At 53.5% G+C, this 18,626-nt stretch overlaps 1 protein-coding gene across 5 annotated transcripts; it reads left to right on the forward strand.

Moving 5' to 3' along the window:
• Positions 1 to 1,798: 1,798 nt before the first annotated feature.
• On the forward strand, positions 1,799 to 17,600 carry GJA5 (gap junction protein alpha 5). Of its 5 annotated transcripts, none has more exons than XM_070076651.1 (3): positions 1,925 to 2,094; positions 4,769 to 4,917; positions 15,467 to 17,600. In XM_070076651.1, the coding sequence occupies exon 3, from the start codon at positions 15,500 to 15,502 to the stop codon at positions 16,574 to 16,576; it is 1,077 nt and encodes a 358-aa protein (XP_069932752.1). In that variant the 5' UTR covers positions 1,925 to 2,094; positions 4,769 to 4,917; positions 15,467 to 15,499; the 3' UTR covers positions 16,577 to 17,600. The 5 variants fall into 5 exon arrangements, with proteins under 5 accessions (XP_008262185.1, XP_069932752.1, XP_069932751.1 ...); XM_070076650.1 differs by lacking the exon at positions 4,769 to 4,917 and adding an exon at positions 9,437 to 14,774; XM_008263963.4 differs by lacking the exon at positions 4,769 to 4,917 and having other exon boundaries at positions 1,799 to 2,094.
• Positions 17,601 to 18,626: the final 1,026 nt, after the last annotated feature.

The raw sequence follows: 18,626 nt of genomic DNA on the forward strand, positions 1-18,626 counted from the left end.
TTGGGTCCCTGCCACCCCTTGGGAGACCCAGGTGGAGTTCTGAGCTCCTGCATTAGGCCTGGTTGGGGAGTGAACCAATAGATGTAAGTGTTCTCTCTCTCTCTCTCTCTCCCCCCTTCCCCCCATCCCGCCTTTTAAATAAATAAATCTTTTCAAAAAGGGAGAATCTCGCATTTGTTCTCACTAGCACAGTGACTTCCTTCAATACAGATGACTTGGTCCAACACCTTTTCCTTTCTTCCCGATCCTGAACTTATTCACCCATGAGAAACATGGCCACCATGGAAATAAACTGTTTTGTAACTGTTTGTGGCCGATGCTGTACAGGAAGATATGTTTCAGGAAATAATGTGGAGCAAAGGAGTGGATCTGGGTCTGGCTCTGCATCGTCACTTACTGCTGTGTGTGACTGGCAGGTGGCTACCTCTAGGGACCCCAGTTTCCCTGGGTTGTTCCAGGCGATCTCTGAGTTATTTGTTTGTTTGTTTTTTTTTTTTTTTTTTTTTTTTTCCCAGCTTTCAGAACCTGTGGGCCCTTGGTCATGGGTTTGTCTGATTTCAGCCCACTGACAAGTAACTTCTATTATTGACATTTGTCGCACTCCAACTGGGTCCTTAGCTACATGCTTAAGCAGAGCTGGGAGAAGGAATTGGAGCTGAAGGGAGCTGGAGGAGTGAGATGCCCTTTATTTTCTGAATTTGTTCACCGGTGACATACAACCTAAAAAGAGACAACTTGTTTTCCTTGGCTCAGTGCCAGCTGAGATACCTGAGCCTTTCTTTTCTTTTCCTTTCCTTTCCTTTTCTTTTTTTTTTTTTTAAGATTTATTTATTTACTTGATAGGCAGAGTTACAGAGAGAGGGAGAGACAGAAAGAGAGGTCTTCCATCCACTGGTTCACTCCCCAAAGGCAGCCGCTCCAGCTGAGCTGATCCGAATCCAGGAGCCAGGAGCTTCTCCCGGGTCTCCCACATGGGTGCAGGGGCCCAAGGACTTGGGCCATCTCCTACTGCTTTCCCAGGCCATAGCAGAGAGCTGGATTGGAAGAGGAGCAGCCAGGACTGGAACCGGCGCCCATACGGGATGCTGGCGCTGCAGGTGGATGCTTTACCTGCTGTGCCACAGTGCGGACCCCTGTTCTTTTTGTGGAAAGAACGAAGAGATGAGTTTTGGCATCAGATGGAACTTCTCATCCTGACTCTGCCACATCCCGAGTCACAGAAATCGTATTCCGTGGCTTCTCTGAGTCTTGGTTTCCTCATGTGTGAAATGCAGAGAACAGGTACCTTGGAGAGGTGGAAATTGGGATAATTAAATAAAACAAAAATAGGTGGCAAGGGCCAGGCGCAGAGCGGGTGCTCCCTTCTTGTTTGAGCGGAAGGGGCAGGCACTGGGGTCCTGAGCTGAGGGAGTGCCCTCCCTCTGGCCTTTGGAACCACCCTCTTCCTTTCAGGTGCCCCTTCTGGGTGCTGGGTGGCTGTGGCTGTGTGACCACGACTCCCCCACCCCCTCCCCTGCCAGGCTGGCTGGTGATCAGAGCTCTGAGCCACACATGGTAGAACTCCCGAGGGCTCGCGGTGTGCATGGCCACCTTGTTCTCTAACGATAGGAAAAGGATGGGGAAGGGGAAACTCCGCTGCTGCCCCAGGAAAGCCTCGGCCTGAGGACTCCAAGGAGGCTCAGCGGATGGGGCTGGCAGGAAAAGACTCCGGGAGGCAGTGCCCTGGTCCCTGGAGGGAGAGGGCAGGCCAGCCTCAGGCGGTGCTGGGGCGAAGGGCTGCAGCGGGACGGCCAGGAGGAGGGGGCGAGCGCGAGGAGGGACAGCAGGGACTGGAGGGAAGCAGAGTTTTCGGAAGAGAGCAAAGAGTCTGAGCGCAGGACAGACAGAGGGGGGAGGGAGGGTTCCAGAGGGGAAAGGGGGAGGAGAGAGCAAGAGGAGGAAGAAGTGGGAGGAGGGAGGGCGACGGACAGCGATTAAAAAGAGGGTGGAAGAGGAGCAACTGACAGGCTCAAGAGCAACAGGGGGCACTTGGAGAAGAGGCAGCCAGAGCGCGAGGAAGCCCAGGGCGACTGCAGGGAGGAGGAAGAGCAGCAGGTAAGGGTGAACTTGACTTCTAGGAGGTGAAGTGCGAACGCGCGCAGGAGAGAGGCTCGCACGGGCTGAAGCGCACTCTAGTTTCCTCTCGGTACCTGCGAGTTTGTCTCCCACCACTCTCGTGAGGTGGGGACGTAGCAAGGAGGAAAGGTTAGGGAAGCAGCCAGACTTAGGGAAGCGGCTGGTTTGCACGGAGCGGCCGCGACGCGCGCTGGGGGCCCGCGGGGTTGCCGTGCGCCCGGCGTGTCCTGGGAGCGCGTCGCCTGTCCACGTCCCAGAACGTTGATTAGGGAGAAATCGGCCCTTTGAAAACCGAACGCCAAGCCTGTCTTCCGATGCTGCTTCCAGGCGCTGGAGGGCTCTTCTGGATATGCCTTCTGCAGCATCTTGGGGAGTGTTGTGATTTTTTTTTTCTCCCGAAGGCATGTTGGAGGGTTTAAAAATACTCCCTGCTTAGTTTCCTGCCGGGGATCATGTCCCGCGTGCAGTGGCCGCAGGGAAGACAGCCAGGCTGCCACTCGCGGCGGAGCACCGGGAGAGGCACCCGCGCAGGGTCGCTCTGCCATGGACACCGGGCGGAGAGGCCTCCGCCAGCTCCTCGCCTCGCCTCTGAGCATGGGGTGAAGAACCCAGCCCCTGGGGTTGGGAGACCCAGGAGGCTGTGTGGCTGTGAACCTGACCTCTCCCTCTCTGAGGCTGTTTCCTCCCTGTAAAAGAGGGGTCTGAAGAGGAAGGAGCCCTCTGGGGCCAGTGAGCGCTAACACAGTGCCAGGCTGAGACTGCACAGGCGCAGAGGCCCCACGGAACCCCGAGAGCAGGATGCCAGGCGCCAGGGCTCCGGGCCTCGGTTGTCCCTCCACTCCGCTGGCAGTGTGGCCTGTCCTCGCGGAGGGATCCTGGTTTCTCCTGCTCTGCACGGGCACACAGGGTCCCTGGGCTGAGAGAGGGAAAGGCAGCACCAAGGGCGCTGGGCAGGGAGCAGGGACCCCTGAAACCCAGCTAAAGTGACCGGAGGCCGCAGAGCAGAGGCCTGGCCCTCGGTTTGCCTGGTGCTGGGGCTCAGAGCTGGGCACTCACACTGGCATTTAGAGGCATCCCCTGCCTGCCACTTCTCCTCCACTCGCTGTCCCAGAGTCGGAACCCAGCCGAGACCCTGCCTGATCCACAGCTCTCCCTGTTGGAACCTGCGCCTGTGGCCTGTCCCTCAGAGCCTCGTCCTCACTCAGCACTGCTAGGGAGGAGGCCCACAGACTGCCGTAGGCAGGGCAGAGATCGCTGGGGGCCGTGGGGTGGGCTGCTTCTCTGGCTTCTGACCCAGTACCCTCGGAGCAGCCCCTCACTGTCACGTGTCTACATGACGCTCACAGAGCCACAGCACCACAGCAGGCAGAGCCAGGCTGCCCCTCCGCTGCCCTGGAATCCCAGGGGTGTTCTTGCTGGGCTCCGGAAGCCGGTCACAGCTCTTGTCTCTGCTGCCCCACTTCTGTCCTCCGCCCTCCGACCCCCCTAGCTCCTAGCTCTGGCCTGAAGTTCTAGGGCGTTAGAACTGAAAGGGGTTTCTGGGTTTGCCACTCAGCCCTCTCCCTTGACTCAGAAGGAAACAAGGCCTAGAAAGGGAAAGTGATTTGCTGGAGGGGACAGCAGGTCAGGGCCGACTCGGTGGGGAGAACACCTGCTCTGCCCACTCATGCCTAGGGCTCTTCGATCTCCATCCCGAGCTGCCTTCCAGCCTCAGTGTCTCCCCAATTCTCCCCTTGGAGCATCTCTCCAGTCCTGTTTATCTCCATCCTCGTCATCTCTGCTGGCTAGCAAGGGACAGCAGCAGGGCTGCACAGGGCCACCTGGCCTCTTAGGTATGGCTGACACCCCCTACCCCAGCCCAGCCAGTGAGAATACGACAGAGGGCCTGTCGGTGTAGACAGGAACCGGAAGACCCGTAGCCTTCAGGGCCATGGGACCCCAGGGCCCGCCTTCCAGGGAAGGACTCCCACACTGGGATTCCAGCAGCTCTCTGTGTGAGTTAATCCCCTTGGGCTCAGCCCTGGCTTTTAGGTTGAGCTGGCCAAGGCAGGGAGGTGCCCATTTTCCTGGAAAACCTCCGGGCTCCTATGAAAGACTTCCTTTCTGAGGTCGGGAGCTGCTAGAGCATGGTGAGTGATAGCTGAACACTACTTTATGAATCAGTTTCTTCCCTGACATATTAGCAAATAATAGGCAGGGAAAATTCAGCATTCAGTAATTCACCCACTTTCATAAGTAAAGGCAGTTGGGAGGTCTCAGAATCAGAGGTTTTGAAATAGCACAGAGGACCTAGAGTTTATCTAATTCAAGGGTGGGGCGGAAGGAAGAGCCGGGGGATTGGGGTCACGTTTGGGTTCGATTTCTAACTGCATGACCTTGAGCAAATGATTTCTTCATCTGCCAAGGAAGTTCATAAGTATCTTCCTTGTAAGGGTTTATGAAGATTAAATCGAGTGTTGGAAATGGCTATCCCTTAGTAGGTGCTTGGAGAACAGCAGAATGAGGTAGAATCCAGGTCCTCTGGTCCCTGGCCAGGTCTATGGAGTACATCTCCTTGGATGGGGAGCCCTTTTGCGGTGAAGGCTCACCACGACAGGACTCTGGGAAGGTACTGTTTGCTTTTTATTACCAAAATTTCTCTTCCAACCTTTAGCTGGGAATCAGAAAAATCCGAACCTGACTCTGGACTTTACCACTAACTTGCCATACTCCCGAGATGGAAGGGCACAGACTCCTGAGACGTTCTAACTTAGAGCTGGGAGGGCCTTAGCAACCACCGAACTCAAGCCTTTTGTTTGATATGTTAGTTGAGCTGAGGCTCGGGTGGGGATTGGGGGACTGCCTTGTTTAGGACCACAGAGAAGCAGCTGGAGCCCCCAAAGAGCCCCTTGTGAAGTGATGCTGGGGCATTGTCACAGGTGACTTCCAGAATCTTATCTTGACCTGGAAACTCCATGGTGCAGAACTTCAGCCCATGGCAGCCATGGCTCAAGTGACCACCTCTGCCTTCTCCTGACAAGAGTCAAGGTGGCCCTTCCCCTGAGATCCCCGGGGAGACACCTCTCAGTTCCAAGCAGAACTGAGCCCACTTTGACCCCTGTCTGTGGTGTGCTTTTGGCCTGGTGATCAGATTCAAATGTGCTGCAGCTCCTCGGGCTGGAGGAATCCTGTGAAATACACTTTGTCAGACAGGCTCCAGTGGAGTCTCGAGTTAAAGACACGTTAGAAGGCACACTGGACCCGCCACAGGCAGGAGAGGGGCCTGGCCCCGCAGTGCCCCCCCCCCCCCCCCCCCCGCTTCTCCAGCCCTGCCCACAGGGTCTTACAGCCCAGGTGAACGAGTGTCTTCCCAGCTCTGACAGTCAGCCTCCTTCAAGGTCACCTGGGGGTCCTTACTGTGTCCTAGCCCGCTGCACTGTCGAAGTCTGCACCAAGTTGGCAGTCAGGGCAGGATACTGTGAATGTCAGAAAAGAAAGCGAGGAATTAGTGTGAGTATAATCAAGTGCCCGCCCTGTGCCACAGCCGGTTCTAGGTGCTCTCATCTGTCCGCATAGCCGTCAACCTCCGTGAGCAGGTGTTCCCGTTTCTCAGATGAGCTGGAAACTAGAGGTAAAGTGACTACATTCACACAACTAGGGGGTGAGGCAAACAGGGTCCTAGCCTTGCTGTTACTTAGCAACCAGGAGCCCTACCACCTAACCATTGCTCTTTCTGCCGTTCAGACTTCGAGGGGACACCAGAGCCTGCTGTTTGGCCAGCCCAGAACCCTGCGGTAGACACCGCCTCAGTCAAGAGCGCTTACTGGCTAAAAAAGGAAAGAATTTTCTATATGTGAATTCTGGCCAAATGGTGGCAGACGCTGAAGAGTCTGGGAATCCTGTCTGTGGTGGGCTGAGGGCTGAGCCCACCAATGCAGTGATTAATTCTAGGAACAGCATACACAAGAGATGGTCAGTCCAGAAGCCAGAAGCTACAGGGAGAAACCCAGGGCACCCAACAGGGCTAGGTAACGTGGGAAAGGCCCAGCTTGCCGTGCTGAGATTGGAGTTCCATTTGTTGTGAAGTCCAAGGTCTCCTTTTCTTTCCTTTTGCAGAGAACTTGGGCTTTGGTGTCAAGCTGACCAGGTTCAAGTCCATTATACACCATTTGCCAGTTTGAGGCTTTGTATGTTTCTTAACCTGCGAGCTGGAGTTTTCTCTTCTGTGAAATGCAATGCTACTGTTTTTTTAGCAGGGTTGATGGAAGAGTTACAAAGTACAGTGGTGGAGTGCTTCACACATACTCAACTTAGTGCTGGCTATTATTGTAATTGCTTAACTTCCCTGGATCCTGGGCATTTTGTGCACAAATAAGGAGCTGAGTGTGATTGATCTCTGCGTCTGTTTCAGCTCCACTATGCCGGGAATCTGTGACAACGTGGTAGGAGCAGGAGAGAAATGTGAGCATTGTCAAACAGAGAATTTTTCATTAATAATTCCATAGGTACAAATTGCTCTGCTTGGAGCAATCAGTAAGGACCTCCCAATATTTCCTCATAATTTAACATTTCCATTCACCACCTCTTCCCATCCACTCTGCAACTTTTTCGTCTTCCAATTTTTGCGGAAGGCAATTATTTATCCTAGCGTCATTCTCTTTCTCCACCTTGCCTGCTCCCTTCTACTCCTTGGCTTTGAAACAGCTGTCTGCCAGCAGCGTGTCTCTGAGTGGGCCAATCTGTCCTTGTCAGAATAAATAATTAAATGCAAAGAGGAGTTAATTATCTGCTGTTGGCTGGGTAGGAGGAAAACTAACGTGAGGACTTTATCTCTCCCATCTGGCTCTGTCTCCTCCCTCCTCTCCCCTCTGTAGGGAGTGACTGTTCGGGGATGCAGATCCCCAGGGACTTCTAATTTTGAGGAAGCTGCCCACACTGGCTGGCCCCATAGATACGGCTGTGTCATACACTCGCTGGGTCATGTCCCCCTGAGAGTAGAAAAGAGAGCACACCCTGAATGTGAGAAGTGTGAGAGCTGCGCCCCTGCCCCTGCCTTGCACACACAGCACTCACGGTCAACCCCCAGCACTCACAGTTGTCTTATACCAAAGTGGCCTTGCACTGGCACTGGTTTGCCAAAGAAAGGAACTTTGGACAATTTAGGTAGTTCGGCCTCGCTGTTAAGTCAGGGGTCACTGTTGGCTGAGCCAGGAGCCACGTTTGGCTCAGAGCCCTCTCTTGCCAGCAGTGAGACCTTAGTCCAGTTACTAGGGGAGCAGGGCTTGGGTGTTTGGGCTGTGGTCCAGCCGCTGCCTGGTCTGCCCACGTGCCGTGTCAGAGGGCCTGGGTTTGAGTAATCCACACTCTGGGAGGCAGCCGTGCGTGAGTCTCGGGTGGAGCTCCCAATCCTGATGTCAGCCTGGCCCAACTCCACTATGGCGGGCATCTGGGGAGTGAACCAGTGGATGGGAAATCTCTGTCTACATCTGTCTGTCTGTCTTCCTCTCTCTTTCCATCTTTCAAATACATTTTTAAAAAGCAGGGGCAAGGGGTGAAAGTAGTTCCTACTTCCTCAGGTTGTGAGAACCAAATGAAAAATGTATAGAAAGAAACTTGCAGAGTGTCCAGCACATAAAAAGCCCTTAATAAGTGTTTACCCGTTATTTTTATCACCTGGACTTAAATTCTTTTTGTGTGTAACTCTGGTTAAACTAGAAGATGCAACTGAGGATCTCAAAACATAATAAAGATGACTGAATCGGCTAAGGATCAAGACAGACTTTTCTTTTTTAAAAGATTTATTTATTATTTATTTGAAAGGCAGAGAGAGAGGAGAGACAGAGAGAGGTCTTCCATCTGAGGGTTCACTCCCCAATGGCTGCAACGGCCAGAGCTGGGCCAGTGTGAAGCCAGGAGCTTCTCCTGGGTATCCCACGTGGGTGCAGGAGCACAAGCACTTGGGCCATTTTTCACCGCTTTCCCAGGCACATTTCAGGGAGCTGGGTAGGAAGTGGAGCAGCCGGGGCTCGAACTGAGGCCCATATGGGATGCCAACATTGCAGGCAGCTGCTTTACCCGCTACACCACAGTGCCGGCCGTGGCAGACTTTTCACATAATTTTCCCCATATACCATTTTAGGGAGAAACTATGGAGGTGAGGGGAAATCATAAAAATGTCCACAAATGAGTAAGGTGCAAAGGAGTTCTGTGATGATGGCTATGGTTGGCACTTTGTGAAGCCACTTTTGCTGTCTGACATGCACAGGAGTTGAGTAAGCATCTTCAGACGGAAACCGAGCTGACATGGTTCTGTGTCTTACGCAGCCTTTAAGGAGGCCCTTTCACAACAGAACTCTCTTAGTTGGGAAGCACGTGCCACATTCCACTGTCTGGTGGACAGAGTGGCAGCGTGGGCCCAGGGGGCTGTGATTATTACTATGAATAACAACCTTGATTGAGAAGCAGAGATCTGTTAGATACCATCCAGAACATGTGTCATTGTCCAGAATTAGACTCAGACTCCCTGGAGTGGCCGGATAATCTAATTTTGATGAACTCAGATAAGTTTCCCAGAAACTTGAAGGCAGGAGGCGGCGAGGAATGGTGCCTAGTCAGACAGTGTGTGCTGTGTACCCTCCTGGTCCTGCTCAGGCCAAGTGGAGGGGAGGAAGCAAGATCTCCATGGCTCCTGTCACCATCATCCCTGGGCAGTTGCCCCTAGCCAGCTACCGAAGCCCATCTGCTGACATGCAGTGTGGCCCCCAAGGCTTGCTCACCCTCTGTGCAAGCGCTCTGTGCAAGCACCCACCACTTCGGTGTTTTGAGGGGCACGTGGTGCCTGCAGACCAGTTTGCACGGCAGCCATTGCCAAAGCGCTGGTGTAAGCATGAGTTTTACCAATTGCACAGTGCTTCAGGGCTGCCACCCCGTTTAGAGGCTGTCAGTTTAAGGTCTGCCTTCAGGAGCAAGTCACAGCCTGAGCATGGTTCATGAGGGCTGGGAACAACTCCAGAGTCCTAAGCTTGCCCCCCCCCCCCCCCCCCCGTTCTGGGCACTGAGTTCTCAAACCACAGTTTCTCGTCTTAGTAAGTTGGCTCACACAGTGCCTTTGTCTGAAATTCTCTCATCTCTTGCACATCTCCTCTGTCCTGCACCCCGAAAACATCATCGCGGCACATGTACCTAACTCCTAGTCAAGGGTTGTCTGCTCTGGGAAGTCCTCTCTACCCACCCACCGCCACCTCTGGCTGAGGTCAGCGTTCTCATGTGCATTTGCATGGCATCCTGCATTTGCGTCTATCCTGGGACTCACCACGTTTGCTTGTGTTTGTATCCCCCACAGGCACTGAGTGTCTTCATATGGTCCTTGGGTTCCTGATTTTCAGCACAGCACTAGCATAAAAGGACGCCCAGGAAAGCATTTATAAAAACTGAGCTGAATTAGACTTTTTCCTATACTTTTTCTCAACACTCCACATGGTGCAGGTAACACGAAGGGAGCAAATAAATATCTGCTTGATTGTATAAAAGCTGATCCCAGGCCTTATCACTAAACGGCACAGTCATGTCTCAAATCACTCAATACCCCTGGTTAGCAGAGCTTTTGAAGTTCAAGTGCAGAGACCGAAGCATTGATGAGCTGCACGTTGGAGGGGAGGTGGAGGGAATCTTTCTGGCAAGTTTGATCGGAAACTTTGGATGGAAGCCCTGCTTCTGCCCCCAGCAGTCTTCCTTTCTTTGAACGAGTGGTCTCTGTAGGCTTCCTTCTCTACTCAACAGAGGGAAACACAACCGCTGCACAAAGTGGTCATACAGAGTCTTCCATCAGCAGTAAGAAGTGAATGCCTATAACATTCTGAAGGTTCTTGATATTGGACACGGCAAATGTGCTACTGCCCTCTTGGAACCAACAGGGCAATGTAAGGGAAGCACATTTTTTTTTTTAACAGTGTAAAGTTTCATTTTATCTATTGTCAGGGCTTTTTAGTTTTTACAAATGTAGTAGAGATTGGCCAGAGTTGTAGAGTTACTGGTAAAGTTGCTGCCTGCGTCACTGGCATGCCATATGAGTGCTGAGAAAGCATTTATTATATACCTGTGAGAAAATCTAATGCCATAAGAATACAAAGTATTTTTTAAACAAATAAAGTAGTTTTGATTTTTGAGTTTTCCACTCCTTTGAGGGAAGAAGCCATTAAGTCTTTGAGGGAAGGAATTATGACTAGTTTTATTAATTTAATGGATGTCATTGAGTGCTAATATTTGTCAGGCCTGACATCTCTCAAGGCTTGCTCTCAGTCCTCAGAGCAGTGGTAGGCACATAGTAGGGACTTCAAAAACTACTTTCAGGTTGTTGAGGGACTAGAAACTTTGGGAGAACAAGCTGAATGCAGCACATAGCCAAGTGTGAGGAGGCATCCTCCACGCTCGAGGCCAGTTTAGAGCATCTCAGGGGGTGTCCAGTAGGGCTGAGGTCCCTTGCATGCTGCAGCCATGGAAGAGTCGGAGGAAGAGGTTTGGGCTATGAGTTTAGGACTAATTCAGGTTCTCTGAGATGGTTCTCTTTGGGAAAGGTCAGCTGTGCAGGCGGCCCACGGTGTCCACACAAGGGGCAGCACCGAGTCGGGAGTGCAGACACCCGAACGCCACTCCTAGCTCTCTGATACTGGAAGTAAAGGCACGAAGGGTTTGTGCTCACTGTACGTAAAACCCGTCCCTGTCCCGTCCCCTTTTACCCAAGCCCCGTGTTGCTATTACTGAATAACTTCCCCAGGGGCCCTTCAAAAAACTGCTTCGTCTGCAGATAAGACACACTGTAGAGGACATTGAAGGTTTGGGCAAGAAGAACCTTAATAGTCAGGCTGTCCTCCTCACGTGCAAGGGACCATCCCAGATGGCCTTGGAGACCTGGGGATTTGGATCAGTTGTAGAAGGCTATGCCCCCAAGTCCCCAGGGCCCCTTGGAACACCCTATTCTAACAAAGCCCTCTCCCAGCCTAGAAAATTTGACTCAGGCTCCTGCCACCCACTCCCACAGCACCTTATGGGCACTTCCTGAACGTTAAAACATCCGCTTCCTTGAAATTACATGTCGAATGTCTCCTTTCCATTATGGGAAATCGAGGCAGAGCTAAACTCAGGAGAGGCGGGGGATTCTTCTCGGTTGTCCCCCTCCTTCCTGCTCTCTCCTCAGTGCCTAGCGTGCTGCTCAGCACCTCGTAGCCACTCAATAAACTTATTCATGAATGGGTGAGTCACTAGAGGATATTCTCACCAGGACAGAGAGGTGAGAAATTGTGGGACGTGTAGGGGAGTTGTGTAGCTTCGGGGCTGAGGGCGCGAGGGGCACAGTGAAGAAAAGGCAGGGTGAGGCTGTGCCATGGAGGGCCCCAAGAAGCAAGGCTGACAGTTCGGACTTTCTAAGCAGGAGGAAGCCAGCAAAGACTACAGCTTCAGCAGAGAGGTAAACGTCCATTGTAATCGGTAGAATTTATTCGTGGCATAGGCAGCTTCCTTTGCCCCTCCTAATACACTTCCTGCCAAGAAACGCATAATAAACGACAAAGCATTGTCTATGCCACACACCCAGTAAAGTCACCGAGTATCTTATCTACAAATTTCTTTGGCCGGGGTTGTAGAGGACCCAAGGGAAGCCAATGTGGCTGGAAAACTGACTCGAGCCAGGATGCTTTCGTGTTAGAACCTGAGCGGCTGGCACATGGTAGCGATGTCCAGTTTCTCTGACCTTGCTTGAAGGTCAGCAGGGAGGGGTCCTGTACCCCAACTCCTCTGCCAAGCCCTGGCTTTCTGGTTTTCCAAGGAGTTTCTCTCTTGAACCTGTGCCTTCCCTCTTCCAGGAGGGAGTCCCTGGACTACGAGTGAGGGAGTCAGCACTCAGGCCTCTTGGCAGACCAGACCAAGGCACCATATGCTTTGCCGGGAACTATTTTTACACTTCCTTGGGGATTTGCTAGGAATGAGTGACAGAGAGTGAGAGGGTCAGGGGAAGTGCTCAGGAAGTGCGTCTGTGAGCTCGTCCCGATCCTGGGTGATTTTCTGGTTTCCATTCCCGTTTTCATTCTCCTCTCATTTCCTCCCGTTCAGCTGTCCCCTCCCATGTTTCTTTTCTCATTTTTAACGCACTTTTCTCCACTTCCTATGTTCCCTTCTCCTTGCCCTCTTCTTTCATTCTCCCCGTCGCGTGCTTTGCTCGCAATAGCTACCTTTTATGCAGTTCTTGTATGCTGAGCTCTACCCATCACCCCGTAGCCTCCAGGAGTGAACTCGCAGTGTCTCCACCGTGCAGATGAGCAAAGGGAAACACAGACTGAAGAACTCATCCGAGCTCAGCAGACAGTAACAGGGATTTGAACTCCGGGTACCTAACTCCCATGCCTGTCTTCTCTTAGCCATCGCATGGCTGCTTTTTCTGCATTTCCACTTCCCCCTTGCCAGTGGCCTTTTGTGCTGCCTGTCTTTCCCTCCCTTCCTCTCACTCACCACCGTCCAGTCACAGCATGCCTGTGGCTGGCTCTGAAGGTGCTGAACACTGTGCACGCGCCCAGAAGAGAGGACAGACCATCCAAGCACTTATCTAATCAGCCATTTTCCTTTCGAGCAAGTGCTCCACGATTTTCCACATTTGGGGGCTGGAAGAAGGGCCCCGTCACCACCTGAGGAAAAGAGGCAGATGCCCGATCACCAAGCAGAGGAAGGACCTGCAGCCCTGGCTGGGCCTTTGATACAGAGAGGAACGGAGATAAGTCCCTTTCCGCTGACTCAGGGGCTCTCTGCATACTGTCAGGGTTGGGGGTTGGGGACTGGGAGAAGACAGAGCCAAGAGGCTGGTTTCTGTCAAAGAATCAGGTCCGCAGCCAAGGAAGCCTGAGCTATGAAATGCAGCTCTCCACCCTGTCTTTTCCCATAAGCGTAAAGAACGTTGCAGTAGGAACCAGGAGCATGTTGGCAGCACAGATATGAAGGTCAGAGTTTGAACTTGGCAACCTGCAAGGTCTCATGCAAATCTGAGGTTCTTTGATGCTAAGAAGGGAACATTTCTGTTCAGTTCCCTCCTACCTCTTGGCCATCCTGTTGGTTACGATCAGTTGAGAGGTTTAAACTCTAAGGCCACTTGTTCGCCAAGGAAGTCGGAAGTAGGAGATTCAAGAGTTGATTCAGGACATGGGCTGGCATTTGGGAGACTCTCTTCAAAGCTTCAGAAACCTTGGCCCACCCCACCTTGCCCACAGGCAGGAAGTGGGGGTGGGGGGACTGTGAGGGAGGCTCCCTCTATTTGCTGGGGGATGGAAAACCCCTCGCAGAGCCCTCTCCATGTTACACCCTCCCCATTCCTCACTGACCAGAACTTAGTGCAGTGAAGACTAAAAACCAGAATCACCTGGTCTTTCCACCCTGCTAGCAGGAGGCAGGCAAGGAAGCAGCAATTGGTTTGCCACTGGGTGGGAAGCACCAGTGCCTGCCGCCTCCTCCTGGGCCAGGATCTGCTGATACAGAAGAAAAGGCAGTCACTGGTCTCAAGCGGTTCCTACTGGGAGAACAGGGAGGCAGAGGACGACAATACCTGGTGGCCAAATGCTGAGAGAGGGATGGGCGTCCCCAGGATCCTCAAGGGGGCTAAGGCCCAGCTTAACGGGGTAGGGAGAGCTAGAGGGAGGAATGGATGAATTGAGATTTTATTTATTTATTGGAGCGGCAAAGAGAAGAAGACAGAGAGAGTGGGAACTTCCATCTGCCACTCCCCAAACGCCCGCAACAGCCCTGGGGCATTAAAGCCAGGAGCTGAGAACTCAATGCAGGTCTCCCACGTGGGTGGGTGGCAGAAATCCAGCTAGCTGAGCCATCACTGCTGCCTCCTAGGGTCTGCATTAGCAGGAAGCGGGAGTCAGGACTGGAGCCTGGCGCTGAGCTCAGGCACTCTGACGTGAATTGTAGGTATCCCACCTGGTAGATTAACTGTAGAACAAATATTTCCCTCCACCCCCTGTTTTTCAATTTGAGAAGCAAGAGGCAGGGACACACACAGACACACACACAGAGGCACACACACATCCAGTTAGAGGGAGGGGCAGGTAAGAGGTAATTGGTGGGAGGGCATTTGTGCCAGGAGTGGCATTGAGATGATGCTGGAGAAGCCAGGGAGGGAGGATTTGGCAGGGACTTACAGGATTAGGGCGATTGTTCTGGATTGTGTGTGGGTACGTCTACAGGCAGGGCAGTGTGTGGGCAGCAGAGCTGTGTGGCTGGGGCGGCTGCACTGCACTGGGTTTACCAGCTGGAGGAAGCTGTTCCTCTGTGATATCTTTAGCTGGTGGGACTGAAGTTCAGTTTTTCAGTTCATCACCTGCCAATGCAGCAGGTGGATGTTGGGTGGTTCCGATCACTGCAGAGCAGTTCCTGAGGGTCCCAGTGTGCCCGTCCCACTCCCACTCCTTCTTCCTCCACCGAGTTATGCCCTCTGGAGCCATAGAACTTCCTTCTTCATGGGACAGCATTCAAACATTTACGGTAACAATTTTCAGGGTTTCACATACCTCGTCTCATTTGGTGCCCTCAGTCCTCTGATGTGGTTACTCCCACCCCATTTGACAGATGAGAAATGACACTCAATGAGATGGATGTCCAGAGTCACGTGTGCAGATCCCAATCCTGCCTTTCTCCAGGTGTGGTTGCATCAGAAACACCACAACAGCTTCTTGCAAATCCTGACTCCTGGCGGTCACCGCGGACCTTCTGAAGTGGAATCTCAGGAGGAAAAGCGCAGAAGTCCCCCTGTAACACACGGCACAGTTGCTGTGTAGGGGCCATGTCCTCGTCTTGCTGATAAAAGCATGACCGCTTTGAGTCTTCTCTTCCTTTTAATTTTTACTTGGGGTGGGGGAAGCTTTTTGGGCAAATTTGGTTTCAAAGTCACATTTTCTTTTTTAAAAAACAGTAATTAATTCATTCATTGAAAGACAGAGAGTGGGGGAGAAATCTTCCATTTGCTCATTTACTCCCCAATACCTGCAACACCCAGGGCTGGGCCAGGCTGAAGCCAGGAGCCAAGGGCTCCATCCGGGTCTCCCATAGTGGGTGGCAGGGACCCGAGTACTTGGGCCACCATCCTCTGCCTTCTGAGGTGCATTAGCAGGAACCTGGACTGGTAGTGGAGCAGCCAGATGCCATATGGGATACCAGAGTTGCAGGCAGAAGCTCAACCCCCCTGTGCCACAATGCGAGCCCTGAAGTCGCACTTTCTTAAGGAAAGCATTGGTATGGATCAATGCCCGGTGCACTGTGGGACCGACGCATGGTAGGACATCCAGGTATCTGCAGACACATCTCTTTTTCTCTCTTTCTCCCCTGGGTGCAGAAGTGTTGGTGACTGTTCCCCGGCTCCGCCAAGATGGGCGACTGGAGCTTCCTGGGAGAGTTCCTGGAGGAAGTGCACAAGCACTCCACGGTGATCGGCAAGGTCTGGCTCACGGTCCTCTTCATATTCCGCATGCTGGTGCTGGGCACCGCGGCTGAGTCTTCCTGGGGGGATGAGCAGTCGGATTTCCAGTGCGACACGATCCAGCCCGGCTGTGAGAACGTCTGCTACGACCAAGCCTTCCCCATCTCCCACATCCGCTACTGGGTGCTACAGATCATCTTCGTCTCCACGCCGTCCCTGGTGTACATGGGCCACGCCATGCACACGGTGCGCATGCAGGAGAAGCGCAAGATGCGCGAGGCCGAGACGGGCAAGGAGGTGCAGGGGGCCGGCTCTTATGAGTACCCGGCAGCCGAGAAGGCGGAGCTGTCCCGCTGGGAGGAAGTGAACGGCAGGATCCTGCTCCGGGGCACTCTGCTCAGAACCTACGTCTGCAGCATTGTCATCCGCACCACGGTGGAGGTGGCCTTCATCGTGGGCCAGTACCTGCTCTACGGGATCTTCCTGCACACCCTGCACGTGTGCCGCAGGAGCCCCTGCCCGCACCCCGTCAACTGCTACGTCTCCCGGCCCACGGAGAAGAACGTCTTCATTGTCTTCATGCTGGCCGTGGCCGGACTGTCCCTCTTCCTTAGTCTGGCTGAACTCTACCACCTGGGCTGGAAGAAGATCGGACAGCGACTGGCCAGGTCGCCGCAGAGCTCGGCGGAGCCCCGCCTGCCTGGCCCCTCGGCGGGCACAGCCCAGAGCTGCACGCCTCCGCCTGACTTCACTCAGTGCTTGGAGAATGGCCCTGGGGGGAGGTTCTTCAGCACGTTCAGCACCAACACGGCCTCCCAGCAGAACACAGACAACCTGGCCACAGAGAGGGTGCGAGGCCGGGAGCAGGTGCCGGGGGAGGGCTTCATCCACATCCGCTACGACCAGAAGCCCGATGTGCCCGATGGTGTCTCACCAGGCCACCCCAACCCTCATGGCTACCAAAGTGACAAGCGGCGTCTTAGCAAGGCCAGCAGTAAGGCCAGGTCAGATGACCTGTCAGTGTGACCTTCCACTGTGCGAGGACCACAATCTGCCGGGAGCAAAGGGGTCTCGGAAGGGGAAAGGGTGGCCCTTCTCAGCCTATGCTCTCACCCTCTTCCCTGCTCTGCTCCTTGGGCCTTGGCTCTCAGTGGCATTCCTCCATACCTCCAGAGGGTGTGACCGGGGCTCCAAGCTGTACCCAGAGATAAGCTACGCCCTTGGCTCCCGTCCCTCCCATCACCTAGCCAGGGTACCCAGTGAAGCCTTTCAGATCATTCACTGAGCAGGGTGGTGGAAGGGGAGGGAAACATGGCCGGATCTGCCCTGGGAGGGAGAACCAGGGGCACAGAACACCAGCAACATGCCAGGGACATATAGCAGACGGGGTCCCCAAGACCCCCCTGGCTACCTTGACCTCATCACCCCTCCTCTCCCAAGGAAGAGCCCAGCGAATCAACACATGTGCTCAGGAACCTGTAATCTCCATGGGCCACTGCTTAGAGTGCTGGTGAGGTGGCCTTGGGCTGCCCTTGGCCGTCCCGCCCTCTACCCGGTCTTCAAAAGGGATCCTTGGAACTTGCCCAGCAGCCTCGATTTTACAAGTGCCTTGGCATGGACCGCTGGCAAATGTCCCAGCTTGGTGGTGTTGCAGCCTTGCCTTCAGCCAGGGTGCACACCCGGTCCGGGGCCGGGGAGGGGGGTGCCAGCTCCTCTAGGGAGTCACTGTACACACAGACTCCACAGGAACTCCGGCCACCACCTGCCATCCTGCAGCTCTGTTACAGTTCCACCCAATAATAGAAACCATCCCCGCCCTTCCTCCCTCGGCCGTTCCTGCAGTTCTGTCCTACAGACCTTATCGATAGCGTGCCCAGGAAGCCATCGTCGTCGCTCGGGTCCTGACCAGAAGATCCCAGCCGCTGGGGCCAGTGGAATTTCCCCAGGTCTTATTAGAACAAAGCAAACATTGTGCTTCTCACAACCCCCTCGGGAAAAAATAAATCTGCTGTGAAGATGGAAATAAAACAGGAGAGAAAACACTGGAAAACTATTTTTGTTTCCTATTCATTTCCCTTGCTCGCTGCCAACCTAGAGTGCCAAGAAGGGGGGTGATGACAGGTCTGGAGACCCCCACAGTTCTCTTTCCCTGGAGGCTTTAGCAGGGGCCTGGAAGCAGCAGGGGGGTCTCCTACTCTCTTGGCAGGTGCTTACTTAAAGAGCACAGAGCCTTAGGTCTCCCTGGTGCCCCAGTGAGACTGGCGAGTGGGGCGCCTTCCCCTCGGACTCGGCTGATGTCTCTGTTCAGTGGTCCCTTCATGGGTGGCTGCCTTTCCAGATGCAGGTAGAGGATGCTCAGAACTGGATGCTGAGACTTAACAGAAAGATTGATTTAAAAAAAAATGTAATGCATGCGTGTGTGGTGCACGTGCAAATGGGTAAAGGGGAGGGGAATCCTGCAATACGGGAAGAGAAATGTGTCTTCTTGTCCTCTCCTCCAGCCATGTCGGAGGGGCTGGGCCTCGCTGTCACGGTGTCATCAGCTAAACGGATAGGAATGAAGGGTAGGGACAGGGGTGGGGGGCTCAGAGAAGCCTCCCTCCTGTTCCACCTGCTCGTCGCAGGTCCCTCTGCTGATATTTACAAGCCCTTGGTGGGTGCCCAGAGGGAGGAGAGTGAAGACATGGAGGAGACTGCCTGGGATACCATTTAGGATGGCCGGTCATCCCAGGTCCCTGGACGGGACACCTTCCATCTGTCGCCTGGTACCAGCATCAAGATCCTCTCTCCTTCCATCTCTGAAATGTGCTTATTGTGCAATGAGTGTTCTTGAATTATAAACTCGACGAGATCAATCCTTGATGGTGAGGCTTTCAGAAAAGAGAAAGGAAGTGATATGTGTGATTTGTCTTAATAAAATTAATCTCTACATCCATCCCTCTGTTGTGTCCTAATCATACTGCAACTGTAAGAGGAGGATGGCATTTTTTCACCTTATATACATTAAAAAAGAAAAAAAAAGAGGAGGATGGAAGACTTGGGGCGGGGGAGGGGAGCACTTGGCCCACACCCCTCC

This window comes from Oryctolagus cuniculus, chromosome 7, assembly GCF_964237555.1.
Source record: "Oryctolagus cuniculus chromosome 7, mOryCun1.1, whole genome shotgun sequence".
In the NCBI taxonomy this organism is placed as follows: domain Eukaryota; kingdom Metazoa; phylum Chordata; class Mammalia; order Lagomorpha; family Leporidae; genus Oryctolagus; species Oryctolagus cuniculus.

Bases quoted from the DNA above. Each gene is read 5' to 3' on its own strand.
- GJA5 (XM_008263963.4), top strand. From the start codon at position 15,500: ATGGGCGACTGGAGCTTCCTGGGAGAGTTCCTGGAGGAAGTGCACAAG.